The sequence below is a fragment of the Nothoprocta perdicaria genome, unplaced genomic scaffold, assembly GCF_003342845.1.
Source record: "Nothoprocta perdicaria isolate Ctin4 unplaced genomic scaffold, notPer1 scaffold_256, whole genome shotgun sequence".
Classification (NCBI taxonomy): domain Eukaryota; kingdom Metazoa; phylum Chordata; class Aves; order Tinamiformes; family Tinamidae; genus Nothoprocta; species Nothoprocta perdicaria.
The window spans coordinates 227,026-254,476 of NW_020455484.1; the positions used below are offsets into that span (position 1 = coordinate 227,026).

Genomic DNA, 27,451 nt, shown 5'->3' on the forward strand with positions numbered 1-27,451 from the left:
TATTTGCATAATGCTGTGTTTTCAGCAGAAGCTTTCAGGCTGCAATTAAGCTAATTCAATAACCGAAACTTCAGAAACACATTCAAGCTTCTGCTGACTTTTTTTCCTGTATCTTTGATTTTTGTTTGCGTTTGATCTCTGCTTTTAAACTATTGTAACTGCCATGACTTCAGAGACAGGATTTGGATGTGAACAAACATGTGCAAAAGGCAGGTATTTTTTAATAGGCTTCATAATCTTGTCTTTTTGCTGAAGTTTTCACGCGAGTTGTTTGAGGAAGCCTTAGAGATGTGAGGAAATGCTGTGGTGTCCATCTATGTGCTAGAAGACGTGCCAGCACGGGTGAACATTGCCCGTCTATCCTCATTGAGAAGTCTGAAATAGATTACACAGCAATAGGAAGGATGGGGGAAAGAGTCACTAAAGGAGACAATTTAAGAGATTCTGAATAGCGTGGAGTGTGTGAAAGTGAAGTTCTACATTTGTGTAAAATGGCTAAAGGTTAGTAATAGAGGGGGGACAAGGAGAGCAGATGCTGCTTGTGTTGACAGTGTTGGATGGACTCTGCAAACTGAGGAGCACATCCACCAGGAAAACTTAACTCTTCTGCTTTCAATTAACTCTGAAGATCTTAAAGGTTGTTTCTGATGCTCATCTTTTAGGAAGCTCCTAAGGGAAGGCACATATATATATGTGTGTTTGTGTGTACACATATATACATATGTGTGTATATATATATATCTGTATGCACACACATATTTTAACATTAGCAGCACTGGAGGAAGGTTCACCCATGAAGCACACGTGGAAAGTGAAAAGAATTTGGGGATATTAAGTAGTTTCAGCTAATGCTGGCTTGATTTCTCGCATCATAATGGACCTTTTAGGTAGAAGGACTTAAAGTAGCAAACAAATGTCTTTAGGCTGTTTAATGGAGTAAACAGCGCTCCATCTATTGAATTGCCACAAAATACAAATATATGTATGTTTTTAGATTAGTTCATTATTATATAATTTTGAAATTCCACAGCTGTATTCTGTGGAATTTCAGAAGCCTTGAGGATGCTTCATTGTACCATTTGGAAACGGTAGGGAATGTTCTGTGCTGAAAATCACTTAAATTTAGGAATAGAAGATTAGGAATAGAAGCTTAGTGAAGTGACTTATGAAGCTGTTCATTTTGTGACTCATCCGGGGGACCTGCAACTGTTGTGATAAGTTTGCTGTATCAACGAAGCTTTCCATGTGAACATRAAGAGTTTGAATCTTTTATAGCTTTCAATTTGTAGTTTGTGTAGCTGAATATTGCTTCTCTCTYGCTCTCTTTCTGGAAAGCACAAACCAGGGGATTAGGCTTCAAATAATGACAGGCCTGTTAGAGACAAATTGAAAAATTACTTAAACCTTACCTGTATGAGGAAGTAAGATGAAGTGAGACCAAGAGAATARAGAGYTYAAATAGCTTATATTCAAGCMCTGCAAGAATGCATTGACTACTTTAATTGAAAATTACYGAGCCTCATGTTAGGTTTTTATATGGTTTAAGTTAATTTCTAAAGAAGTCTTGAAGTAATTAATATTTATTTTGTAATGAATATCAAATATAGTTGTATTTTGAAATTTCAGTTGTATATCACAAGCTTTCTGAAAGGTTGGAGGGATGATGTTAACATTTTGTTGGAGGAAATRGGACAAGTCATGAAGCTACAAAACTGAACAGAAATGCCAGATGCTGCTTGTTTTGACTGATGTGAAATATTTAATAGGCAAACCCTGCTAATATAAACTAACTACAGAACATTAGCTTTGGGAGAGGGTATACTGGATATGAGAGATGTGTAACTTTGTACTTTTTTTGTGTGTGTTTTATAAGTTGTGCAAAACTAGTCCTTGTGAAAGGGAAAAGAAAAATTAATGGAAAGTATCTGAGTAGAATCTGCTAAGTAGATCTTAATATGTCTACAGAAAAAAACTCTTCACCTTTAAGAAGCTATAGATAAAAATAAACATTTAAATTATAGTTAAAATTGCAAGGAAAGAAAACYAGYGGGCCTTTTATTCTTAAAAGATCTTCATTCTAATTTAGCCTGTCACTCTGGTCTATGTCATTGTGAAACCTGCAATGCATAAAATGATTGAAAACTTTCCCAGTGCTGCGTTGCTCATCAGTAGTCTTATTTGTCAGACTAAGGAAAAGTAGAAATCTCCAAACCTTCTAGCCTCTTTCATTTTAAGGAAAGAAAGAGTTCTGATAATTTCTAATTCAGTAACTTATTTAGATRTTTATTAAAAACAAAACAAAAATACAAACTGGCTGGAGAAGCAGCCATTTACCAAAGAATTTACCCAAAGAATTTTACTAATCTTAAGGCCTGTCAGGTGTTACTTTTTCAGTTGTAACTTATATGCTAAATATASATCCTACCTAGTTAATATTGTGTTTGTTCAATATTATTGAGGCGCTTCTCCATATTTCTCCTTTTTTTTCTCTTGTCTTTGCTGTCCGTTCTGTTTTCTCACTACAAATTGCTGCTATTTTTGRTGCCCTTTTCAGCATCTTGTTTCACCACTCCTAGTCTCACTTGATATTTCCTTTAGTTGTTTTTCTCTGCCTCCTGACAAACGTGTGTATTTCTATTCTCCCAACTGCCACYAAGTTGAACACAAGCCCTATTTCTAGCAGAGCCTGACAACTCCTGGACTTGGACAAAAACGACAGAGAAGATTTGGCATTGCAGCCTGAAAAATCAAAGGGACCACCACCACCTCTTAGCAGCATCTGAAATATCTTCATTTTCTGTTCATGTTCTGTTCATCTATCTTTCTGTTTTTAAGGGTGCACTCTTGGCAAAAGGCAGATTTGCATAGCTGAGAGGAYATCTGRTCAACATGTACAGGTGCCTGAAGGGAGAACGTRGGGAGAAAGCGGCCAAGCTYTTCTCAGTGGTGGCCAGTGACAAGACAAGGCGCAATGGGTGCAGCACAGGCAGGTCCATCTCTACATGAGAAAGAACTTTCCTGTGAGGGTGMCAGAGCCCTSGCACAGGCTGCCCARKGAGGCTGYGGAGTCTCCTCCTCTGGAGATCTTCCAAACCCGCCTGSRTGCCGCCCTGTGCCCYGTGCTCTGGGTGTCCCTGCTGGAGCAGGGGGTTGGRCTGGATGATCTCTAGAGGTCCCTTCCAACCTTAACTGTTCTGTGATTCTGTGATCCTTCTCAGTTGCTGAAGGAATTCCAGCACTCTTCCTACTGTTGTCCAGTTAATGGATTTTTATTTGGAAGATGCGTTGTACTATCTTCACTAACATCGGGCAATTTAAGGAAAGGCTCTGCCCGGTCCCTGCCCAATGCTGAGAAGGAGAAGCAGCATCCCAAACCTGGGAAGGAGCAGCATACTGTTCTGTCACTGCGCCTTTCCTCTGCTTCTGTCTCCCATCTTATTTGTGCTGTGGTGGAATCACATCTCTGGACCTGTGCACGTCTCCCGAGTTGCTGGTTGCAGTGAGGTGGAAGGGTGAATCCCCTGACCCACCCCATGCCCAGGRGGTTCAGTCATTGCTTACACTGCAGTAAGGAGCTCGTGTCTGCTTCAGTTCCTTAGCTGGGTCATTCCAAGAAATATCGGTATGGAAACTCCAGAGAACTTTTGCTGTCTGATGTATTTTAGAGTCCTAGGAGCAGGTATTTGCTCTGCTCAGTATTTGCTGTGCTACACCTYGGGAAGTCTAGCTTAGCAATAGTAACAAGGATGGTCTGTCATCATGGAGCTGTGGCATTTGATTCATGTGTTAGAAGCTACCATTGCAACCACTGGGAGAACTGCCCTGCCCTCCAAGAACAAACATAAAAATACTAGTATTACCCTTCCAGAGAAAGGTTCCTGTTCTTGCAGGGCATGTATGAGATTTTCAGTAAGATATAGTTGCTTCTTATTTATCTGTATTWCACTATATATTTTAGTTCTGGATTTTTTTTCTGGATTTAGTTGTGGATTTTTAAAAAAATTCTTCCTAAAGTTAGTCTTGTTATTTTAAAATGACTAAAAAAAAAACTAGGTGATGGGGAATGCTTGAATTGCATTGTAGCATAAGCTTGCTAAGGTGTATATAGACTTTAAAGTTTGTAGCTTTAACTCCAGCTGTGCCAAGACACTTTAAAAAGATAAGTAAAATATATGTATGTATATACACAACTATATGTTGCCTTTGAAATAAACATAGTTTCATTATATCTAGGTATTCTGATATTGTCAGATCTGAGGAGGCTATAGACCTGGATCTCTGAAGCAGGGGCAACTGGCTAATGAGTGGCAGAGTTGCAAGGAACTTCACTAAAGGGAAATGATCTTTCCCAAATAAGAAGAATATATTTGAGGAAGGGAAGAAGTAGTTGCTCTTGAGAGTTCATTTGAACTTGTGTGAAATACACCTGATAAGGATTTCTGTTGAGAACTGCCATGAAAAACAACTATCTGTGTTTACAAGAAAAGAATGAAACATGAAATCACAGTGATTCMCAAACACCTTTGGGAGTGAGGTAAGAAAGCATTTCTTGTCCAGCTCTTGAATGAGAATAAGCAGATCTTAATACTGCCGGTAACGATGAAGCAGTGAAGTTGGAAGGGAGAAGGGGAGGGTTGTTATTGATGTGTGGACACAGTTGAAGGGGCAATGGAAAATGCTGTTAGCAGCATTGAAGATGATTTTGTGCTTGGAGATTTTGGTGTTAAATATGACTGAATATCACTTTTGAATTTAGCTGTGAAGTTCATGTTCGCATGTTCATTTCTGACATCTGTCATGTACCTCCTCACAAGTTCACTATTAAAATTAAATATTTAAATCTGATGGATCAGTGTCTGGCACTTGTTATCTTCTCCTGGGTGCAAGCGTTGTTGTAAAGGCATTCATGTATGTACGTATATATACATATGGCTTTACACACACACACACACACACACACACACACACACAGCATTTAACTCTTTGTTTTTTCTTTAACTGCCTCTCTAGCCTTGTGGCAAACCATTTCATACTTCTCCCTCTCTCCCATCCTTTTCCAAGTCTTCCTCATTTTAAATCTACCATGTGGTGAATAGGGACAGGGTAAACTTTAAAGTTTTGAAGTTTGTTCTGACTTATAGAAACATCTCTGTATGTTGATGACCTGGCCATGGGAGGAGAAAAAGATGTTTTAAAAACAAACAAACAAAAAAACAAGCAAAAACCCCACCATGCTATGTTAGACTACCTGTGTTTGGGGTACTTGTCCTTATTTCAGTTGAAGTGGCACTGGGAGCAGCCTTATTTAAAAAGACAGCAACAGATCCTTTTTTTTAGATGGAAGGCTTCCTTGGTGCACCTGTTTGGTCTGTGAACACTGGTAACAGGAACCTGCTACCCTGCTTCCTATGGTCTTCTTCCCAGCTCTTCATTAGGCTGGAGGTGGCGAAAAGCGTGTTATCTTTTTGAGAGCATTCCTTCTCCTCACATCCCCTTTTCTATGTTCTGTTTCAKCGGGCAGAGCACACAGCCTGCCTTTCCTCTGCCCCTGCTGTGGCCTCTGCAGGCAGAATCCGCCTCCCCTTAGTGCTGGATGGGCCGGTCCTGCTCTGTGCTCGACCCTTGTGCCCCTTCTTCAAAGCATCTTCCTTTCCATGCAGTCAACATCCCCGTCCTCTTTGTGTTTGTGAGCTTTAGGGTTGCAAAATAGTGTTTGACTGTCCCATAYTGGCCTGCTCTTCTTTCTCTAGATGTTCAGGTTGAGCGAGTCCCAYGTTAACCCTTGCCTTAAAGTAGCTGATTTTCCATATGTTACTAAAAGATAACCAAGGGATCATAACAGAAAAGTGAATTGTGCCTCTTGAAGAGGGATCCAAATTCTGTCATGTCTCAGTTCTTTAAATAGCCTTCTGGCAGACGAGAAACATGTTTTTAAACATTGCGTTCCAAGTTCCTGGAATTTCCTTTCTAAATATAGAGCCATTTAGAGCAGTTAATACTTCTATTAAATAAAACTAATAAAAAARTAAAGTTTTCTTTCAGTACTAAAATTTTCCTAGCTATCGCTGCTTATTACCTGTTCACAAGAGAAGTTTCTCTGATGCATTATGAAGAGTGACTTTAGTAGGAAATGGTTATTGCTGTCCTTGCTGGAATGCTAGGAAGAAACAACCTTGTGGTTGAGTGTCCAAAAAAAAAAAAAAATTGTGCTTATTTGGAGAAAGGTTAACTCTTAGAAAATACTTTTGCTCTTTGCTCTAATTTGAGGAAAGAGTTGGACCTTTTGTGCCTGGAGAAAACGAAGAAGATCTTGCTAATATGTATAAATACCTGAAGAGAGGATATAAGGAGGGTAGGGCCAGGCTCACCTTAGTGGTGCCCAGCAACAGGACAAGGGGCAAGGGGCAAAGACTGAAACTTGGCAAGTTCTGTCTGAACACAAGGAGTGRGAAGTTCTTTACTGTGGGAGTGACTGAGCACTGGAGCAGGCTGCTCAGAGAGGTGGTAGAGTCTCCATCCTTGGAGATGCTCARAAGCCGTCTGAACAGTGTCCTGGGTGACCTTGAATGAGCAGAGGTCCCTTCCAACCTCAACTATCCTGTGATTTATATTCAAATACTTCGACTCTTGATAAGTCTTTTCTTAATATTATGTTTAAGAGTACTGACTCAAATAGGTGCATTTAATTCAAAATGAAACTATATGCTAGAGAAACATTGCAGTTTTTTTAAAGAGCAACAGATATTACACTGACCTTGTGTTGATATTATTATTATTTTTCTTCTAGTTTCAGTTATCACAGAATGCCTACTAAAGTCATGGAGAATTCTGGATGATCATAGAATATCTAGCTACTTGTAAAATAGCTAATTATCTACTTTGCAGCTGATATGGATATAGAATATCTAGCTACTTGTAAAATAGCTAATTATCTACTTTGCAGCTGATATGGATACGGTGCATAAGATTAATGATTATTTCAGAATATTTCAGAATATTTCAGAATATTTAAGGTTGGAAGGGACCTCTACAGATCATCTAGTCCAACCTTCCTGCTCAAGCAGGCACACCTAGAGCATGTGGCACAGGGTGGCATCCAGGCGGGTTTTGAAGACCTCCAGAGAAGGAGACTCCACAACCTCCCTGGGCAGCCTGTTCCACTGCTCTGTCACCCTAACAGTAAAGAAGTTCCTCCTCACCTGGAGACGGAACTTCTTGTGTTTCAGCTTGTGGCCATTATAAGAAAGAGTAACCAAATGATACTTCTTGCTGTAAACTGGCACCACCCACTGCCATGCCTTGGAGAAGGGCCAAGGGAATAGAACATCACAGTTTTCCTTATAGTTGTACTGTGCTTCTTTTGGGAAGTTAAGGCGTAAGCTCATAATTCAAGGAGGTGTGACTCAGGAATTATTTTGAACTCTCATCTCACTTGCAGTACCACAGTAGTCTTGTGAGCTGTGAATTGGAGATCTGGTGTAACCAGGTCCAATTCTAGCAAAGGCTGAATGACTTGAGATTTTTGAAAGTGATTTCCTTATCTCTTTGCTATTGAACTTGACATGAACAAAACTTGACTAATTCAGAGTATACATTTTAAACAGCAGTCTAAGAAGAATGCTGGACAGTCTAATGCCCAACTCCCCATATTTCCTTTTCATTTTAAACTCCTGTGACCTGTTTCTGCTTGGATGATGGGCTCTGTGCCGTTTAAAGGATTGCAGTTCTATGGTGCCTTTGTACCAGTCTCTTCAATCTGTGACTGCCTAATCACCCTCTTGGATAATGGCACCTTTTGGATTAGTTGTCCAGGAAGATAGTTTGGAAAATCATCTTTTGAATCTTTAGGTGGTAAGGAAATTTGACTGTAGCTGTAATCCTTTCCAGCTGCTAAGACATACTGTCTTTTAAAATTACTTTCAGTAAGATTTGTACAGATTTTCTTTTTGACTAGTTAATGGAACACTTTTCTCCTAAATTTTGTGTCAAGACTCAGCTGTGTCAGGTGCTGTCTACTGAAGGAGTTGCAACGAATTTCCTAAAGAGTAACATGAGAATATTTACCTGCTGTCCTAGTAATACTCCAATTAGCTCCCATACTGCTCTGTATAATGTTTACATCACTGTTCCTGTACATAGTGGAACTAAACACTGTGGAAAGCAATCATATTASTCTCTTAAACTTGATTGAGTATCAAATAATTTGGCCTTTATTATTGGGTAGGAAATATCTACTTACACTTCTCTGTAGTAAGATGTACTTTTAATCTTGTTTGGCAGCAACAACTTTCTCAGTTCTCAGTCTTTGAAAATTCTATAGATGAGTGACTTGGTCTATCACATTTTTTGAAGTCTTAACTCTTGTGTAAGTCTCCATACAGCTTTTTGCATACAGTTAATTAATGATGCCTGTGACTGGAAACCATAACTGCAGCTACCAAATCGAAAATTGAAACGTTTTATACATATCACAAGTAATTCTCTGATCCCATTGGCCTTCTGAGACACAGTGCTGAGCAAGAGAAATGAAGTTCCTGTAATCCCTGTTGTTTTATCCCTGTTGTTTTATCCCTGTTGTTTTATCCCTGTTGTTTTATCCCTGTTGTTTTATCCCTGTTGTTTTATCAGGTGTACTGCAAAACTGACTTCCCATTTTTGTTTTCTTCTGCCTTTTATCTGCAGAAATGCGCTATGCAACTGTGTACTGGAATAAAGCTGAGAAGACACTTCAGGTCAGGAATATACTGGACAGAAGTGGAGATGCCTATGGTTTCTACAACAACTCTATACAGAAAACAGGTTGGGGAGTTCTGGAGATCAAATCGGGCTACGGCCATCAGACTTTAAGCAATGAAGATATCATGTATGCATCTGGCTTTTTGGAAGGCTATCTCACAGCTCCGTAAGTAGCCCAGGAAGCAACTCATSACACTTCCAGTAGATTTCTGTACTATTTTTTTTTTCTCCTTAATTCCTGTCTGCTTAAACTAACTATATACTTAGCAGCTGTGTGCTGTTCTTTTAATTAGCAGTAAGTATGAAGGATAGCATATTTATTACAGGATGAAGATGTGGTTTCTACTCTGTGCACTCCTCATCCTTTAGAAGTTCCTTCTCACCTTGGTGAGATAGATGAGCACTGTTTCTGTGTTACCACGTAAGTAATGTAATCACAGAATGGAGCGCGTAAGCCCTGCATCGTAAATAGCTACAAAAGGATAGAAGAAAGAGTAGTTATTTTCCTAGCCTATAGTTAGGTGATTTACCAATAACAGATGACACACTTGAATACGCCATGCAGGAAGAGGTGTGTCTAGCAAAGGCTATAGGACTTTCCTAAGGAGCTTTTTCAGGAATTGTTGTCCAGAAACTGCTAGGGAACACACTGAAACCTCACAGCATGATGAGAAGTTTAGTCAGTCTTGGACAAATTTAAAAATTGCCCTGATAGGCTGGATGGCAGACTGGCCTTGGTCGAGAAGGCTCAATGTGTGTGTGAAAAGCCATTGGAGAGGTGGGGAACTGAATCTCACAACACAGATCTGTGAAAATTGACAGCATTTTTATGCTTGTTATAATTACCCAGCAGTGTGTGTTGGGTGTGGGTGATCATTTATTTATTTATTTTTTCCAACCATTTATTTCTAGGCTAGGTGGGAAGGCAGCATGGGACTTTAAGATACCAACTGATGGAAATCACAGTGCCACAGCTAAGCACTGAGCTGAACAGGCTTCATCTCTTCCTTTGCTGATTTAGTTGGAGCAAAAGAAAAATTCCCAAGTTCTAATGCATGTCTGAGGAATAGATGTTTGTGATGTTTGCTGTTATGAATTTGGCTTTACCAGTTTTGCTTCCAGAACACTGGAATATACGTTCGCAGGCTGCACTGAACAGGCCAGCAGTGCAGAGTKTTTTGTGCAGCACTTGCATCAAATMTGACTGCTGGACAAGTCTTTYATTTAATGAGTAATAAGACGTTTTAAGATTTACAGATTATTCTTTGATCATAAAATGTTTTAAAGCGACTCCAGTAGACTCTTCCGGAATTAGGTCTCTGGACAAGAATATTGGAAGGAATGAAGGTATTTGGGAGTATTTGTCATCAACAAAACACTTTGCCAGGTCAAGGAAAGAGTGATCTTAAGAGTTCTGAATGCATAGCATGTACCCTGTACATGAAGAGAAAGGAAATGCATATAAGAGATTTAGAAATATGCTCAGTAGATTGTGGCATGAGATGGCATTGTTACGTGCTATGCAGGCAGCTTATGTAAACTGTGTTTTGGATCTGTGAATATTAGTATTACATCAAAATATTTTGTTACAATTGTTTGTTGTGCAAGAGAATTTCACTAAGGCTCTACCTAGCAGCTTTCATCTCTAAGTGATTAACTCAAGGGCTGTTATGGCATCTGCTGAGCTCTAAGTAGCAAGCCCAGTCAGATGGCAAATAATGCTCTAGTTGCAACAAGCCTCTTCCTGTTCTCACTCAGCTTCCATACCAGATTTTAAATCTTCCTAGCTTCCATTTCTTTAAATGTGGAGAAGTATTTGCAAGTACTTCATGTCATAGTCTAAATGCAAGTTCGGGGAGGGAGTATTTCTTGTGTTCTTTTTCCACAGATATTAATTGAAGTTACATMTAAATGACAGTGCTCACTGTTCAGGTTCACTGTTCAGGGTTTTCTGTTCAGGGACAAGGTGCTTATCAGGACCACTTTTCAACCCGAGTTGTTACTGCAGTGCTGCTAGCTCCACCACTGAGCAGCCCTTTGCCTACAGGTGGATATAGCAGAAATAACAATGAAAAGACATGGGAAAAAAATGGAAATGAAATTGAGGGTTTGATTTAATGAAAAGGTTAGGAAAGCAAGTGTGAGACCTGTGTGCGTTCTGCTGATTTAAAGCAGTTTAAGGTTAAGATGCAAATAGAAATAACCAATGCCTTTCTTCAATTGAGGAAACTTTCTGAGGAAATGCACTGTGAAATTCCCTGAGAGTGCAATAATTGAAAACGATTGCCGTCACTAAAATGACTGTCAGCTGTTACACATTCCATTTGAATTTAGTTTGGGGCAATGTCTTTGCCCCTTAGTATGGCTGTGACTGGACTGGGAGCCTATTCCTCGCTGAGGGTTGTGAATATTAACCTTTGTTAGATCTTGTAAAGATATTTCAGATAAGAGATTATCTTGAAGTTAAGAATACCTATCTAAATGGGCTAATGAGCAGAGATGAATTGTGCTATGCTTCACTGACCTTTGCAAAGGCAGAGTTTATTCAGTATTTACCTGCAAGACCTTAACGTGTCTCTGCTTATTCAATAAATGGAATACTGGCAGTTGCTTTCACAGTGGGTTTGCAGTTGGCTGAACCACAGGAATAGTGAGAACTTGCTAAAACTTGAAGACTTTAAGTTTCTTCTCAAAATCCCGTTTCTCCTTCTTGCCTGAAGTTTCAGAATCCAAATTAATGCTGAGGCRGACTCGTTCCTTGAGGACAGTTACAGACGGCTTCTATATCAAGCTGGAAATGGTCTCTTTCAGCTTGTAGTTCCTGTATCTCTCAAAATACCCAACACAACCTGTATTCAGGGAAGCTGTTCAGCACTGTTGATACTTCTCTTGTGAGAAGAAGGCTTTAAATGCCTTCATTCTCCCTCGGTGCACATCAGTGCCCACAGCAGAGGCACGAGCTCGCTGCCCCTTTTTGAGGGCTATCATGTGCAGGTAACAGCAGGGAAGAGGACAGCAATCCGTTCCTGCGTGCTGAGAGCTTTACTTGCATCAACAACCACTCCCTCTCAAACACTGAGCAACAGGAATATTATCTAACTTAACTGCCATGCTTCATTACACTAAGGAACATGTAGCTCCTAGCTAGTATTCATCACAGAATTTCTTTCAAACCATCAAATTAAGGAACTGCTTTGCTACAATGGTGGGTTTTTTTCTTTTTCTTTTTTTTTTTTTTTGCTCATAGGCAGAGAAAAGGAGGTATCCTGCTATCCTTTACCTACATTAACTTCTATGAAAGAGAAGATTCCATGAAGTGAAATTAATACTTCCCTTTCCCTTGGAAATGCATTAGTTGATTTCTGCCTAATTGTGCATCAGTGTGTTCAAAACCGCAGATTTGACAGAACAAACCCAAAATGCTCGTTCCCCTTTTATTTTAAAGGATTGCATCCAGAACTCATGTAGCTTAGTGGCCCAAGCCCAAGGGAACAGCCAGGGAGATGAGATGACAAAGAAGACAAAGTTGAGAGGGGAGGAAAGTTGTATATTTTGATGATATCTTTTGGATTCTCAACATCTCAGATGCCATGGACAGTCCCTGTTATTAATAAATATGTGCATTGTAGTGCATCTGAATAAAATAGGTATATAGCATTTTTAAGTTGGGGGATTCCAGAATCATTTTTTGGCCCAAGCTCTGAATTCTTGCTTTGCAAGTTATTTTGAAGGGAGGGGGTTTTGGCAGGGAGAGGAGGGAGGATTGCTCCACATTTTCAGAAGTGAAACAGCTTAAGGTGTCTGTCTCCGTATTTGGGCAGCTAAAACCAGTGCTCTGTCATGCCAGAACTGGCTCTGCTGTAGCCCCCAAAAGAGAGACATCAAGACCTCAAGGTAGTTGAGGTCCTCGTTAATGCATCATCACCTACAGCCTGGACTACTGCACAGTCTCCAGCTGTCTTGCTTCTATTTGTGGTAATGACCTCCTGAAGGAGAAATGACCCAAGGTATCTTCTTGGAGAAATCCTAGAGTCCTCTCAGGAGTTCTCTGAGCTCAAGTATGGCACTCACCCAGGGATACTTTGGAAGCCTGAACTGAGGTTGAAATGCAGGTTCCTGCAGTGGCTCTAGGTCGATGGCACTTCCAATTCAGAGACTTCCAGGAATGTTYAGCTATCTCAGTCCTTGCATTACACTCACGGCATGAAGAAGGGTTTCTAGGCACAGCTGGGCCTCTTGCTGTAAGCATAGGAGTGACAGAACAGTACTCTCAGAGGTTAAGTTTTGTTCTAGGTAGGAAACTAAGCCCAATGCAAGACAAATGAATTACAAATAATCATGCAGAGAACTGTTTTGCCTCAGATTTCTGGAAAGAATTTATTTCTCTCTAGCTTTATAGCTGAGTTGATCAGCCTCTTCTACAAGTCGAGATAGGAATACAGGCATTATAAATGATGAACCACTTCTTTACAGGGTAGGCACCAGATTCGGATAGTTATTATGTATTTTGCAAGCACATTGGTGATCCCTTTCCTAATGYCTAGAGTGTCAGATACCAGTGTGTTCTGACTGCAGTCTCTCACTTCTATAAAGGACCAGACCTATTATCCAGCTGAAGTTGCTTGTCCTTGTTTTCTTGGATTTGAATTCCTGTCCCCAGCTACAAATGGAAGTGCTGCTGAGGCCTCACTTCATTGGCTCAGTGACAGAGCACATCCAAATCTATGACACTGAACACATATTTTTAATCAGTTCCAACAGGGACATATAAGGTACTTAAGAGCAGACTTTAATTTTGAAGCATCATTACCTGAAGTATTATTTTTTCCTAATGTGACCTTAGCTGACCTGAGTCCCATCATGCTGCTCTCTAATTTCAAGAAACAGAGCTCTGCTTTACTGATTTTGTGCTTCTTGTCCCCAGCTTTATAATAGCCTTGTATTTGTTGTTAGAGTTACAAAGCTCTGCCTTAGTATAATGGTCCTTTTTACTGCAGAGGATACTGTGCTTAGGAAACATGCAAGCCCTACACATAGAGGCTTTGTTAAAGGAAAAAAAGAAAAACACAGGGCAGTTAGGAGAAAAAGCTCAGTAAAAAGCTCTTAAAGATAAATCATTTCTTGACGTTCCTTCCTCTGTCAGCATGATGCAAGAAGGAAGGCCATTAAAGAAGGTGGTTTCAGTTGCATGTCCTCGGAGKGCCCTGGATGAAGATGCTGTAGGTGGTGGTTGAACTTAGAGGCCTGCACATCTTTCTACCTTTTACTAATCCCATCAGAGCCCTGACTCGTGGTATGGAGCAGTACRGAGTAAGAACATTTACCTCTAAAATTACTTGGGAATTTTACCTGTTGAATTCCCTGGGACTGTGAGGGTATTGAGCAACCTCTTCAACTTTCRTACCCTCTTTAAGAAATGTGCTCTGGCTGGGGCACATAGGCTTTTCTTCAGTGGGGAACCTGAAAGCTAAAACTTATAGAATGGCTGAGGTTTCATGACAGGTGTAAGAGGGTGCAGCTGCTGGCAATTCTGTTTCTCCTCCTGCAGATCCTGGTACCCCTTCCACAAATCCTATCTCCTAACCTAGTGGAAAAACTGCCTTCTTGCACCAGCTCTGGTGCCTTTCTGCTCCGTGATAATCAAATTCTCACCAATTCCAATATTCTGGAAAAGGTGCCAGAAAAATACTTCTCTTCCTTGATGTTTTAATGTTTTGCCTGAATGTTGTGAACGCTTTTCAGATTTTGTAGTTAGAAGGTGCCAGAGCTGACACGTGAAGCAGAGGTATCACACGACCAAGTGGTACCTAAAGAGCTGCAAACAGGCAAAGTGGGGGGAAGCCCTGGAAGAGAAAGGGGGAGAGCAGCGGTTCAGTATCTTTAATCCCTGGCAAGCTGCTCACTCATCTCTGGTCTTCAATTATGCCCCAAGACAAACCGTAAGAGCGAGCTGCTGTCTCTACACCTCCCAGAAGAAGTTGCCYGCATGGGGTTTCAGTACAAGGAATTCTGACTTGCTGGCACCAACTTTCCTTGAGGCCGGTGCCCGTTTCTTGGTTCTGCTTTTGCTGTCTTAGCACTTGGTAGGAGCTGCTTTTACTGATGACTGATGCAGTTCTTCTAGCATCAGACCTCAGCAAAAATAACTTCCTGCTGACCTTTAAACCAGATTAAGGATTGGAGGAAAAATAACGTAATGAAAACACAGAAGTTCTATTTTGCCTTGATCATGACCATTTCATTTTATGTAAAATGGAAAGATGTTTTTAATTTTTGAGCTCTTGAGCTCTTTGAAGGTTAATTTCACTGTGAATTGTTCAGTGTTTCATTTTGAAAATGATTTTTTTTTTCCTCTTTATTAATGGGAACAAAATAACTACTGAACTCAACATGAAATTCACAATGATTTTGTTTTCCATAATGCTGAATTGAATCAATTAGTATTCTTTTGGAACAAGCAGGATCAACTCTTCATTTTTAAATATACACTTTAAAACATAGATATTTAGATTAATCAGTAAGGAAAGAACACTTAGTTAATGGTATGTAAATTTGTTAGATATGAATCCAGGTTTCTCACCCATTATTGAATCAGTGATTTATATCTCCTCTACCCCAATGATTTCTTGGATCCAAATGGAATAGTTATTCAGTAAATCTTTTCTTTTGTGCTTTAAATTAGCATGCTAGGACTTTCTAGATGCTGCTGGCCTACAAACATTCCCTGAATTTTTTTTTTTTTTTTTTTTTTTTTTTTTTTGCTATGAAGTAGTTTAATCTCCTTCTTGCATCTCTTTCCATTGAACAGCAGTTTAGGTGGGCGTGAGCAAGGCCTTTCATTTGAATTTTAACTACAACCAGTTGTTACTTTTCGCTGTTTGTTGTGTGTTTAGGCAAAAGTGACTGTGTGGACTGTGGTGCTTATCTATCAATGCTTGTTTGCCAGTGGGGCAGAAAGGGAAAGGGAGGAAAGATGCAAAACAGTAACTTTTGCTGCTCTTGTTCTTTCAGGCACATGTATGACCATGCTGTAAATATGTATCCGCAATTAATTAAGAATCCCAGCGTTCGAAGTGGAGTTCAGAGTTTTATGGCGTATGTATTAAGTTATTAGAAAATAAGCTATTTAAAATTTGGGTTTAGAGATTGATGGTTTTTCACTATTTTTGACCCTCTTTTTTATGGGCTATAGAAAATAAATGCTTACTTTTCATCTGACTGTATGCCATTAGTGTAAAAAAAAAAAAAAATTTAAACATACTTCAAGAAAAGCAGAGTCCTCAATTCTGTTTATTCAAGAAAGTTTTTTGAAACTACCATTATGAAGGGATAAGGCCAATGAAATCTGAAGCTTATTCTAGTCAATAGTCTTTTCTGAAAAGCTGGTGTTCTGAAAGTTATACTGAACAGTGAGGTCTCTTGGCACCTTAATCTTTTTAGCACTGTGTATCTTTTCCTTCCTCTCTTAGGCTTCTGCTTTGTTTGCTCTACTACTAAGAGAATTCTTTGCTAATCACAAGAGTCCTGGTTACCTTTTCTCTTCAGCTATGTAAATCAAAAGTAATTCTACTCAAATAATGCAGTTACACTGGTGGGAAATTACAAGTGGGAAAGGACCATGGCAGGGACTTGAGGATTCAGCTGTGATTACCAACCTTTCTTTTTTAATCTCCTTAGGTTTAAGTTTCCTTCCATTTCAAACACTGCTGAAAACACTTTAGTCACTTCTGAGCTTTTCCCATTTTCCCCTCATTTTGTGTTTCTCACATGACACATGGGGATATATATCTGATTGATTCTGTTGTTGTTGCGCATATATATATATTTTATATATAATATATATAATAATATATATAATAATATATATGTAATATATACATTGTATATTCTTTATATTATATATAATATAATATATGATATAATATAATATATATTTTTATATATACATATAAATGAAGACTACTTTACGGTAGCCTATTTGGCTAGAAGAAGAAAAGAAAACGCTGTCTCTCTGTTTTTCAGCCTTGCTGTCCCTTCTTGTAAAAAAAAAAAAAAAAATGAGGTAGCCACCATATCTAGGGATATATCTCCCATATCTAGGGAGATATTTTTTTCAAGAATGATTTGGCATCAGGTGCCACTGTATCCCCAGAGAAGTGCTGTAGGGGTGGCGGGAGCACTGCTGGAGGGCCTTGTAGSATTTTCCTATTGCCTGTGTCGTGGACACCTGCAGAACTGCTCTCTTTTATAGAAGTCTTGTTACCTGCTGCTTCATACTGAAGCCTGTAGCTCTGAGCTCTGCAACCATGTGGCTGTTTCTTGTGACATGCTKCTTCTTCTGGTTATTTTGAGAAAGTCAAGTCAGGCTGACTTCTGTCACTCATACGCTGCTGTCTGCTGGAAGAGTCTGCATCCTTGCCAAATGGATGCATTCTTTTTTTTTTTTGCTGCCATATGTGTTGCTGGATAGAAACAGAACTAGAGGCCAGAATCTGCTCCAGACTTAYTCTAGCAACTATGGTTTGTTTATGGCCCTGTGCCTACAAGCCAGAGAGAGAATTCTTGGGGATCCTCATGCTTTTGAATGCTCTTTCTCTAGAGTCTCTTCAGTTTCTTTCCTCCTGCTGTAAACATGGGTTCTTCGGCAAGTAGCCTTTTGACTGGATTTGGCCTATGGGATGATTTAATTTGGCATCCCAAGTTTTCYTCAGAGGAGGAGAGCAATGGCTGCGAGGCAGTGTTTGAGCAGCAGCAGCAGAAAGCCTTCTTTGCACTTGTACCCAGGAGAGGAATATAGGCACTTCAAACTTTATGTTTTATCCTAAAGTAGTCATTTACAGTGAGCAATTCAAATGACCTATCCAATGTTGGCTTATCTGTACTGAGGAGAGGAGGTTGCATCTGACATAGATGAGTCCCTCAAAGAAATGGTGTCCATCTCTGGTTTATGTTAATGGGATGTGTGCCAGTGGAACTGCTCCATTAGAGGTACGTGCATGGATCTGGACATGTACACCTAGAAGAACACTAGAAAGGGACAAATAAGGGACTGTGTTTGTCTCTTCCATACATTATCAGTTATACTCTAAAACGAAAACAAGAAAACCCCAACCTGTTTGTTCCTCTGCAGGAGACAAGATCAATGGACAAGACAACAAATCAGAAATAATAAAGATGACCCCTTTTGGAGGCATGCTGGCTATATTATTGCACAGCTGGATGGTCTGTACATGGGAGCCCTCGAGTGGGCTAAACTACACAAACAAACAGTAAGATTGATGTATCTGTTTTTTAGTAGTGGGGATGGGATGTCAAAGTAGAAGGGAATGGAGTAGAAGGGAATCTGATAATATGACATTCTACAAAAATTGCAGTGGCAATTCAGTTTGAATAATATAACTGTGGTGTGAGAGGAGAGGAATAATATAACTGGTCTGTGGTGGTGTGAGAGGAGTCCTCCTCTGAGATGGACTTGGAATCTGGGGCTGTCCCATGCTGGTGAGATTGGGAGTGGTTTTTGGATCTAAGTGCGAATGCTGGAAGGACAGACACCTGCTAAGGTGTCTGCTGTCATCCCTTCAAGTCTGTTTTTGAGCAAATTACCTTCTGGGCATAAGAGTAGCTGCAACAGCAGGAATCAGCAAGTTGGGAGCTTTTGTTCTTATTTCCAAGCATAAATTAGAATTTGGAGTGTGCTTTTCATTGCTCAGTGTCTTCTCCTTTTTTGTGTTCTCTGAATGTCCCATAATAGAAGTTGTACTGGAAATTGTAATTACGATGTTCCAGATCATCAACTTTTATGCAGCAGCAGAGATTCATTAATTCTGCTGTAGGTATAGTAATTTATAATGCTGCTGCAATATGTCTAACATGTTCCTCAGGAAACTGAGGATTCAAATAAGTGTGGTTGACTTTTTTGTATTGATTTAATCACTATCAAGGATGGCAGGGGGTACTGAATTGTAGCAGCTGAATTTTAGTAAAATACCCACCTCTTTCCTGTGTAGAACCTGATCTAGAGCTTTCAGGAATGGGAATCTGCTCAAACCGAGAGGAAAAGGGTGGCATCTGTTCCCAATAATAAAGTAATCCTTCCTGGTGGATCTGAATTGTAAGAAAAAATTCCAAGAAAGAACTAAATTTCCTTTCCACAACACCTGTATCTGGAGAGTCCTATGAAACTCATCATTTTTGATTTTTTTGACTAATTCAGAATCCTTTAGATTTAGGCAGGGTAAAAAGTGCTATCTTGTGTTGAGCTGTTGCCTTAGTGGAGACGTGTCCGATCTGCAGTGTCTGTTCTGTGGTAATTGTTTGTCTCACTGTGTTTGGTATCAAAAAGTATTGACCTTTGAAGTGACTCAGTCATTCTGGCCTCCTTTCAGTCGGGGCCTGTTGGATCTCATCAACGTGCTTTTGTAGAAATGGTACATTTAATAAAACTTCAGAAATGGGGTACAGGCTGAAATGGTTGTATCCTCTATTCTTGAATTATATGCAGTGATACCTATTTACATTGTCATAYATGCCTGGAGCAGATGGTGGGATTGCTTCCTACTCCTTTCTGAGCACCTTGAAAGTTTTTGGCTGGGGCAGTGGTGCCTATATCGAGCCCGTACCTTTTTAATCAAAGCAAAACGTCTTCCCCATCTGTGTGTTTGGCACTCAGGATGGTGCTAGGGTTTCCTCTGTTTGCCATAGCCAGTATGTTAATGTCTTGAGTATGGTTTGAGCAGTGGCTGGGTGCCTAGGCTTTTGTGTTTCCTTGGCATCAGAATGGTACGTGACAGCTTTGTAAAAGTACGTGTGGTTCCCTTAGCTGGATACTGTTCCATTCTTCAAATATTTCTAGGGGAATGGGCCACAGGATGCTATTTGTGTATCTATTTACTATTGTTACATCCCCTTCAGGATATAAAAAGCTCGAAGATTGMTTCTCCAGAGGAGGAGATGGATTCCAAAGTTCCTGACTTTAGTTTTCCCCCTAATGGATGCTTATTCATGGACACAGTGCACTCCTGAGCACCCAGTCTGTTTGACACAGAAATTGCTCTATCTGCCACAAATAACCAGGCCTTATTATAGACAGAATAGTTAGTGTAGTCTCTAAAGYATTTGATAGTAGTGCTAGTATATATTTTTTATTCCTGTATATATGGAGTATATGTTTTGAGGTGTACTGTTGCAGGTTCTTTCTCAAATCACATAAAGTTTGATGTCCTGCAGGGTTACTTTAGGTAGGTACTTCCACTGCAGACCTGCTTGGTCACAAGGTATATTTTGACCCTCTGTATTTTGAGTTTGATGTTTGCAGGTGTCATTAAGATTGATGTCAAAATCTGAATACATTTTCATGCTAAAGTGTGAAATTATTCCATCTGGTTTAGCAACATTTTTATAGCCCATAAACAAACCCAACCCTTCAGTTAAGACAATTTCTGAAGGAGGGGCACTCAATGAACATTAAGCCTTTTCATCTGCCTAATGCTCATCCTAGGCTGTGATTAATCTTGGGCTTGTCTACATGGGAAATTACTCTTGAAAAGGAGGTGTAAGAGTTTTAATCCCTACAAAGATTCTAGGACAGTCCTCAATTTGTACTTCCTTATTTTGCACGCAGAATACTCACACACGGGGAAATTACTAGAAAACAGTCTATTCTGTTATCCCAGGTAAGGGACTGTTCTTTAAAAACCAGCTTTTAAGGTTGGTTCTGTTACCTTTTTTAACTTTTCTGATTTTATTTGTCCTTCGAGCTGATGGCAAGCTTTTGACAGGAAAGGAAGACTCTGATGTTTGCTACCTTGGGGAGATGGCCCTAGAGAAGGTGCCACACATTCCAGCAGAAGGAGTTTTTCCTCTCACCATGGCTGTGTTGCTTCGTTGCTTGGCAGCTTAACTTATGCCCTTTGCTCTTCCTCAGGGTGTAAACCGTGCGTACGAGGAGATTTCTGTCATTGCCATGTGAGATGGGAGAGGGTGATTAGAAAAGATCATAATATGTCCTGCTGTGGACCCTATTTAACATCTTATAGGCTTCTCTGTATATTCTGGATCTCAGTTAATAGCTGTTTTCAAGCTGAAATTCTCAACCTGGTGAAAGATGCCTCAGGCTCCTCTGGGATTCCCAGAGTTGGCCTGCATTACAGGCATACAAATCTTCTGTTTGAATGCACTGGATGCTTCAGAGAAGCTCCATGTACCCTGCTTGTTGGACGTCTCTGATGTAACTTAGCATCAGGCAGCCTGTCCTAAAGAGGAAAAGGGTTATTGAATGAGTTACTGAATGAGTTCTAAGAAATAAATTGCAGGAAGATTTCCTTGTTCCTGAAAAAGCGGAATGAAGACAGAATTCTAAAGGGTGCTTAACAAGTTAGTTCTGTTTTCACTTCTCTAATACTTTGGCACGTTTGGGGAGCTGACAAGCTAATCTCACCCAGAGGAACACTTGGTTTATTTTGCTGCTTTATTCAAGAGGGTCTTTCCTCCCACCCTCTGGGCAGCCTCTGTGCTTGGAGTTGTGATGCCTTCCTTGTTTAGCACATTCCTTCTAGCTTAATGAGCACCATGGTAGTTGGACCKTTTTTGCCTATCAGGGACTGCATGACAGCACATAAAAATGAAACTTTTTTCCTTTTTTAAAATATACAGGTGATATTAGAGTGATGTTATAGCAGGGCCAGTGTGGCTACATGTAGATGTTGCCGTGAGGCTGGGTGTTACAGAGAAGGTTATGGAGTAATAGCTAATAAGGGGACGAGCAGAACTGTGATTCCTTGAGGCTGGCTGAGCATTCTCATACGCAGTTCTGCTTGCTCCTCTGGCAGTCCTGTTTGCCAGTCCCTTTTCCGCCTGCCTTTTCCTTAGCAGCTGTTTGTGTAAATTGGCTGTTGGGAAACGGCTTCTCCTTGATGTTTGTTCGGCTTGCAGTCCTTTAAATGCAGCTGGATCACACGTTGGGAGAAAACATGCTGAAACTGTGGCAAGGCTCTCGATATGGATTCTCATGAGTTCATAATTGTCAGGATATTTTAATAAATGATTCATACCACTGATTTGCTTAAACTATCCAAATATATATGTCTGGGTTTTTTTTTCTTTTTTTTGCTGTGGCCTCTGTTGCTCCCTGTCAGTGTTCTGATAGCAAAAAAGTGGTGAGCTAAAGCAATATAACAAATGTCAAAGTTTGCTATGCATTTCTGCTTTAAACGACAGCTGCTGCTAGGGCCTTCTGCTGTGTGTGGTGTTAGTTATGAGAATGGTTTATTTCTCTCACTTGTGTTGGTGATTATTTTGTGAAGGTTTAATTCCTTCCCTTGGGATATATGCACTAGAATTTACTTTTTTTTTYYTTYCCCCCCCTTCACTGATTCTTCTGTCTGCCAGAACAGCAGATGGATAATGCAGAATTCAGTCTTCCAAATAAAAAGTAGATGTCCCTGGATTTGTCACCTTTCATCTCTTCCATGTCATTTGACTCCCCTCTTCTGGGATGTCAGCTTTATGATTTAGTAAGAGTGATTTATACTGCAAGCAGTGTATGCATGTGCTGTATGATTATGTCCTATTCTAAAAATACTGATCATATGCCTACAGTGATATGTGTTCTGTCTTTTTTCCTTAAGCCTTGCCTTACAAAAGACATGGTGCAAGCCCAAATAGGAAAGAGTCAGAAAATTCTCTTAACAGAAGAGGTTAGACCAATGTTTATCATTTATTTTTGAAGAAGAGAAGTAAGAGAAAGTTCTAAAGAGCAGGTTATGCTGTGAGCTGTGACGGAGAACCCTGGCTAGCCCCAACCAGAAGGGATTTTGAAGGCTCTTGCTGAGTGCCTTTTGACTGACTTCCTCTGTTCCGCCAGTTCCATAGTGGTTTACTGTTGTTAACATACCTCATTTTCCACTTCTGTTTCCTTATTCTCAGCCATGAGGATACTTTAATATTAGTCTTTACAAAAATCTGAAAGCTCRCCTGGGTGTTTCTTAATTTAAGGCTTCTCAAAGACATTTAGATCAGTAAAAATCTTTTTAATCTTTAACTTAAAGGCAGCACCAGTCTGATTCATGTGCTGTTTGCAAAGGCACACAAAAGTCTTAAAAGTTGCTATCAGGGTCTCCGTTTTCCCTCAGAAATGTTGGTAGCAATAATGTCATTAAACTAGAACAAGAGCCGGGCTCTTAAGGATAATCAGAGTGCCCAGTTACACCCTGTGTTTTAGTATTTGGGTTTTGTGAACAGGTATTTATATAGAAGAGAAAATATAAGGAGTTCTTCTGAGAGTGAAAGAAAAACTAATTCTGCCAGCTAAGGTTGTATTGGTGCTTCTCTGTCTGAAAACTTTCCTGTGGTCCCTCTTTTCTCTTTCCCCAGCCACTGAGCATCTTTGATGTCCATTTTCTAAATGCAGTTGGAGACCTGCTGGACCTCATTCCTGCTTTATTTGAATATCCTGCACGGAGCGGACAATGCAACGTGGAGCCAGGAGGCCACGGGAAGTATCAGTGGGATATGGGTCACTGCTCTGCTCTCATCAAGGTGAGCACCAAAAGCTCCATTTCCAGCGACCTGCAGTGTCATGAGTCCGTGTTTCTGTAGTATGAACTGTTTGTTCCACGTGCATAGAGGGACCCTTGTCAGTCAAGGCCCTTTCACGTGTGCTCTATAGGTTGCTGGGTGCAGTTTGGCCCACTTGAGGGCAAGAGAAACTTGACAATTATCAGTGAAAGTCTACTAGAATTACTAAGGAATGGGAAACCATCATGGGGAGGAGAGCAGAAAAGTGAATTGTTTTACTGAGCAGAGTGAAAGCTGAAAAGGATAGCGTGAATGCCTGCAAATAAGTCAGAGAGGGTTGAGAATTACTTAAGCTGAAGGACGGTGCTGCCCTAAGAACAAATGGGTGTCAATGGCTCATGAATGAATAAAGTCTGGAAATCAGAATAAGATTTCTAGCTGTTAGCAGTGCTTCTCTGAACCAGCTTTGGGAATGGCAGTAACAAACCCCTTTAAGATAATATTTAAGTATCTGATGCATCATGYCCATAACTCACTTTTTTCAGGGTTGAAATTATCAGTTGCTAGAATATGAGGACCCCATGTATCCCAGAACAAMAATATTTGCTTTAACTAGACAAAATTTAAGCCTTTACCTAAAACAGCAGACTTCTGAGTTAACAACAAGTCTCAGAACCAGAGAATTGCTTTGGAAAAGATGCCCTATCAATATGTATTTGCTCTGCAAAATGAATTTGCTTATCTTTGCTTCTGTACTTTAAACCCACCCAGAGGAATTTTCACAGAAACAGCATGTTCTAAGTTAATGTTGGAGATGTTTGTAGAGAGCTGATTTGAATGTGCAAATACAATTATTCAGGAGGAAACCAGGGAAACAAAATGTATCATGCGACACAGGTGTCCAAATAAAAAACCCTAAGCTGCTTGATTTTGAAAAATAGCAATTAATTATTTGAGAACAGTACATTCTCAAGAATTATTCAAAAAGGTTTCAGAAATTCATTGTTAACTACACAATTAAAAGCACAAGAATCTGCTCATTCTTGAACAAAACAATTAATCAAGCTACTTACAACAAGTTGTTTTCCCAGTTTCTCTGGAGTATGAAACATGCAGAGTGTGGTAGGGCCTGAAAATTGTTCATTGTTCTGCTTCTGTTTTCCAGGTTCTGCCTGGATATGAGAACATCTATTTTGCCCATTCCAGCTGGTTTACATATGCAGCCACACTGAGAATATATAAACATTGGAACTTCAATATACTTGATCCAGATACTAAAACCATCCGTGTCTCATTCAGCAGTTACCCAGGTAAGGTGAAAAAGAAAGAAAGAGGGGAAAAAAAAGAGGAAAAAAAAAAAAAGTTAAGATATATTAGGCCTTTTTACTGACTTTTGAATATCTTTCCTGTAAAAACTATTGAACAACAAGAAGCACTGAGTTCAAACCTACCTTAATTCTTTCTTTCAGACACTGAGAAGGGAAAATATCTTTGCTTTTTGGGCTTGAATATGTTTTTGTCGTTGATTAACAGACTGCAGTTCTCTGAATAGTACTAGTTAAATATTCTACCACCTCTGGCACAGAAAAGCTGCCTTGAATTCTGCTTGTGTTGTCTGGAGTCATCTCAACTATTGAACTTCCTCTCACCTTGCCTACGTATGTTTAATCATAACTCAGTTTTGAACACTTCTCTTGAGCACTTTGGCATGATTCATGCTGTAATAGCATTAGTAGAGAGTGTGCAACACCAGCCATTTGAAATTGTAGAGATTTCTTTAGTGTTGGGTTAGCAAACCTGCTGCTGATTTCCCCTTCTTCCCCAACTTCTATAGAGAGTGCAGCAGAGGGGAGTGTTCTTTATATCCTTACTTCAGATGTTAGTAATACAGCCAGTCAGACTATTTATATCCTCCTTGAGAAGATTTGGCAACATGTAATAGTCTCAAGTTTCCTGGAAGAATGTTAGCAATTTTTTAGTGGTAATTATTTTTTTTAAGTGGTAAAATACGGACCATTGCTTTAAAACAAAACAGTAGAGTAGGACAGCAAATGAGGAATGTGGAAAAGCTAAAGCAAAATCTAAGAATGTCTCAGTGAGCTAGCGCTGCAGAGTTTTGAAGGTGAGATTTCAAACAAAAAAAGTGCTAAGTCGGTCAAATTTAAAAAATCTTTAAAGTGAAGTGAATGCCACAGGGGAGAGAGATTCTGAAGAAACTTTGCATTGTTGTTTGCAAAATGTGTCTTAATGAACTGCTGTGGTTCCCTTACTACAAAGCCAAGGAGTTCCTACATGGCAGGGACTCCTGAGACTGAGAAGCAGGTTYAGAAAGCCACTGTGTTCATTGCAATTTGAAAACGAGTATTTTTCTGTAGGGTTCTGATCCTTCTGAGTGACTCTCAAGAAGGGAACTTTTCCTGAGAACTGGGCTTTTTGCTTTGATAAAGGAGCAGGAGTATTTTGGTCAGTGCTTATTGAGCGTACAGCCTTTCAAGAGATCACGTTATCTCTAACTCCCCTAGAGGAGTTCCAGTCATTGCAAGGAACTTTGTCAAGTTCACATTACCTGATAGAAAGCCGAGGCTTGTGTCTGACTTGTCTGTCATTGACAAAAAGTCAGTCTGGGTCTGATATCTCACAGACAAAAATACTAATGAGGATACCATTATTCTTCAGGAGGATGTGGCTGTTTCCTAAAAGTATTTTGTACTGTACTGCAGATTCAGACTGGGAATCAGGATCATCCATGCAGAGCTCTTTAATGGGCATAAATACCACTGACTTTAAGCTGTTTTTTCTCCATTTTTGGACTCTTCCCATAGAATGAAATGCAAGACTTCTGATTGGCCATGCTGATCAAGAGCATGGCATGGAAAGGTACCTGAAAATCATCTGCTAATGTGTTGAAATGGTCAGGGTTAGTTCTGTAGCACTACTTAAAACTCTTGAGGGCTACAGGGAACTTCAAAGAGAYGGCTTATTGAAAGCCTTGCTTGTGCCAGGTGGACTGGGCAATGATGTGGTAAGCTTTACTTGTGTCAGGAAAGGTCAGTGAGAACTGTGTTAGAGAAGGCAGTTCCCATGGCCACGGGGAAATTTCAGACACCTGTGGTACAGGTGAGTGCACCAAGTGCACTCAGTGCCCCCCTAATTACAGAGTGGTATCGCACGCGCTAGACAAGCGTGACCCATTGAGTACAGCARACTACATTAGCTGAGGACATAGCCCACACGCTTGAGGTTTTCCAAAAGATGATCAGGCTCTAAGTCACTGGCCTGGTCATGATCTRGAGACATTATGCAGGAAGGAGGGAACTGGGAAATTCTTCTGTACTGTGCTGGGATGGAGCATTATATTTTCAGGGCATCTGGCCATAGAATCCACAAGTCTTCTTCATGGCTCATCTTGACAATTAATTTCTCTCTGTATATGAGCTCTGTCTCTTAATCTCTGTCTTCATAGCTACTACGAACTAGAAAGAAAGTCTCAGCTAGTAATCTTCCCTAAAAATTACCTCGATGATGTTAATGTGCCTGTGCATGAAGATGTTGACTTTTGGTTGGGAACAGAGATTATTAAAAGCGGCAATTGTTCCTTCAAGCTGGCGATGACACTCATTTGAGTAGTTAATAGATTTTTGTCATCCAGTAGCCTGGCTATGAAGTAATACTCTTCTGCAGTCCAAAGTTGACTCAGGAAAGCTTGAAAAGCTTTGAGGAGGCATTAGTCTTCTGAGAAGGAATGTGCCAACTCCTTGATTTCTCCTGGGGTCAGACCGTCRAACTGTCCAGATTGCTTATTTACCAAATTTCAACAGACTCATATGCCAAGATTAGTGTTTGTTGTGACTGCTGAGATGATCTAAGACTATTTGCTAACCACAGTGCACGTCAGCAGCACTTCACGGTGCAGCTGGAAGGCCTCGCGCCTCCGTGCGTGTGCGCTGGGAGCACAGGCAGGAACTGCAGGCTCCATTCCCGCTTCGCCAGYGGTTCCCCAGGTATCTGCTGGCAAGCGCCAACCTCCGTGTTCTGGTGTGTTGTCTCCCTGCTGCTTTCTTGCTTTTAGAGCAGCAGKGGTGCTAGGGAAGCACAGACAAGTGGAAATGAATGGAAATAGTCATCTCTGCTCCTGCAGAGTGATTCAGCTTCTTGCTGCCTGATCCTGCACTAATCCTAATCCTCACTTGAATTCAACTGC

General features: G+C 40.2%; 1 protein-coding gene and 1 long non-coding RNA gene across 2 annotated transcripts in view; both read left to right on the top strand.

Annotated features, from left to right (window-relative positions):
* Positions 1-4,245: 4,245 nt before the first annotated feature.
* PLBD1 (phospholipase B domain containing 1) overlaps positions 4,246-27,451 on the top strand; it is a 31,915-nt gene continuing 8,709 nt past the window's right edge. Inside the window, exons 1-6 of the mRNA XM_026040425.1 lie at positions 4,246-4,534; positions 8,683-8,902; positions 15,748-15,831; positions 17,867-18,005; positions 23,107-23,271; positions 24,416-24,560. Of these exons, the coding sequence (XP_025896210.1) occupies positions 8,685-8,902; positions 15,748-15,831; positions 17,867-18,005; positions 23,107-23,271; positions 24,416-24,560 (751 nt within the window). The 5' untranslated portion in view covers positions 4,246-4,534; positions 8,683-8,684. The remainder of the gene's footprint in view (positions 4,535-8,682; positions 8,903-15,747; positions 15,832-17,866; positions 18,006-23,106; positions 23,272-24,415; positions 24,561-27,451) is intronic.
* On the top strand, positions 9,073-9,738 carry LOC112948201. Its single transcript, XR_003249562.1, has 2 exons — positions 9,073-9,157; positions 9,649-9,738. It is a non-coding gene; the product is annotated as an uncharacterized LOC112948201 (long non-coding RNA).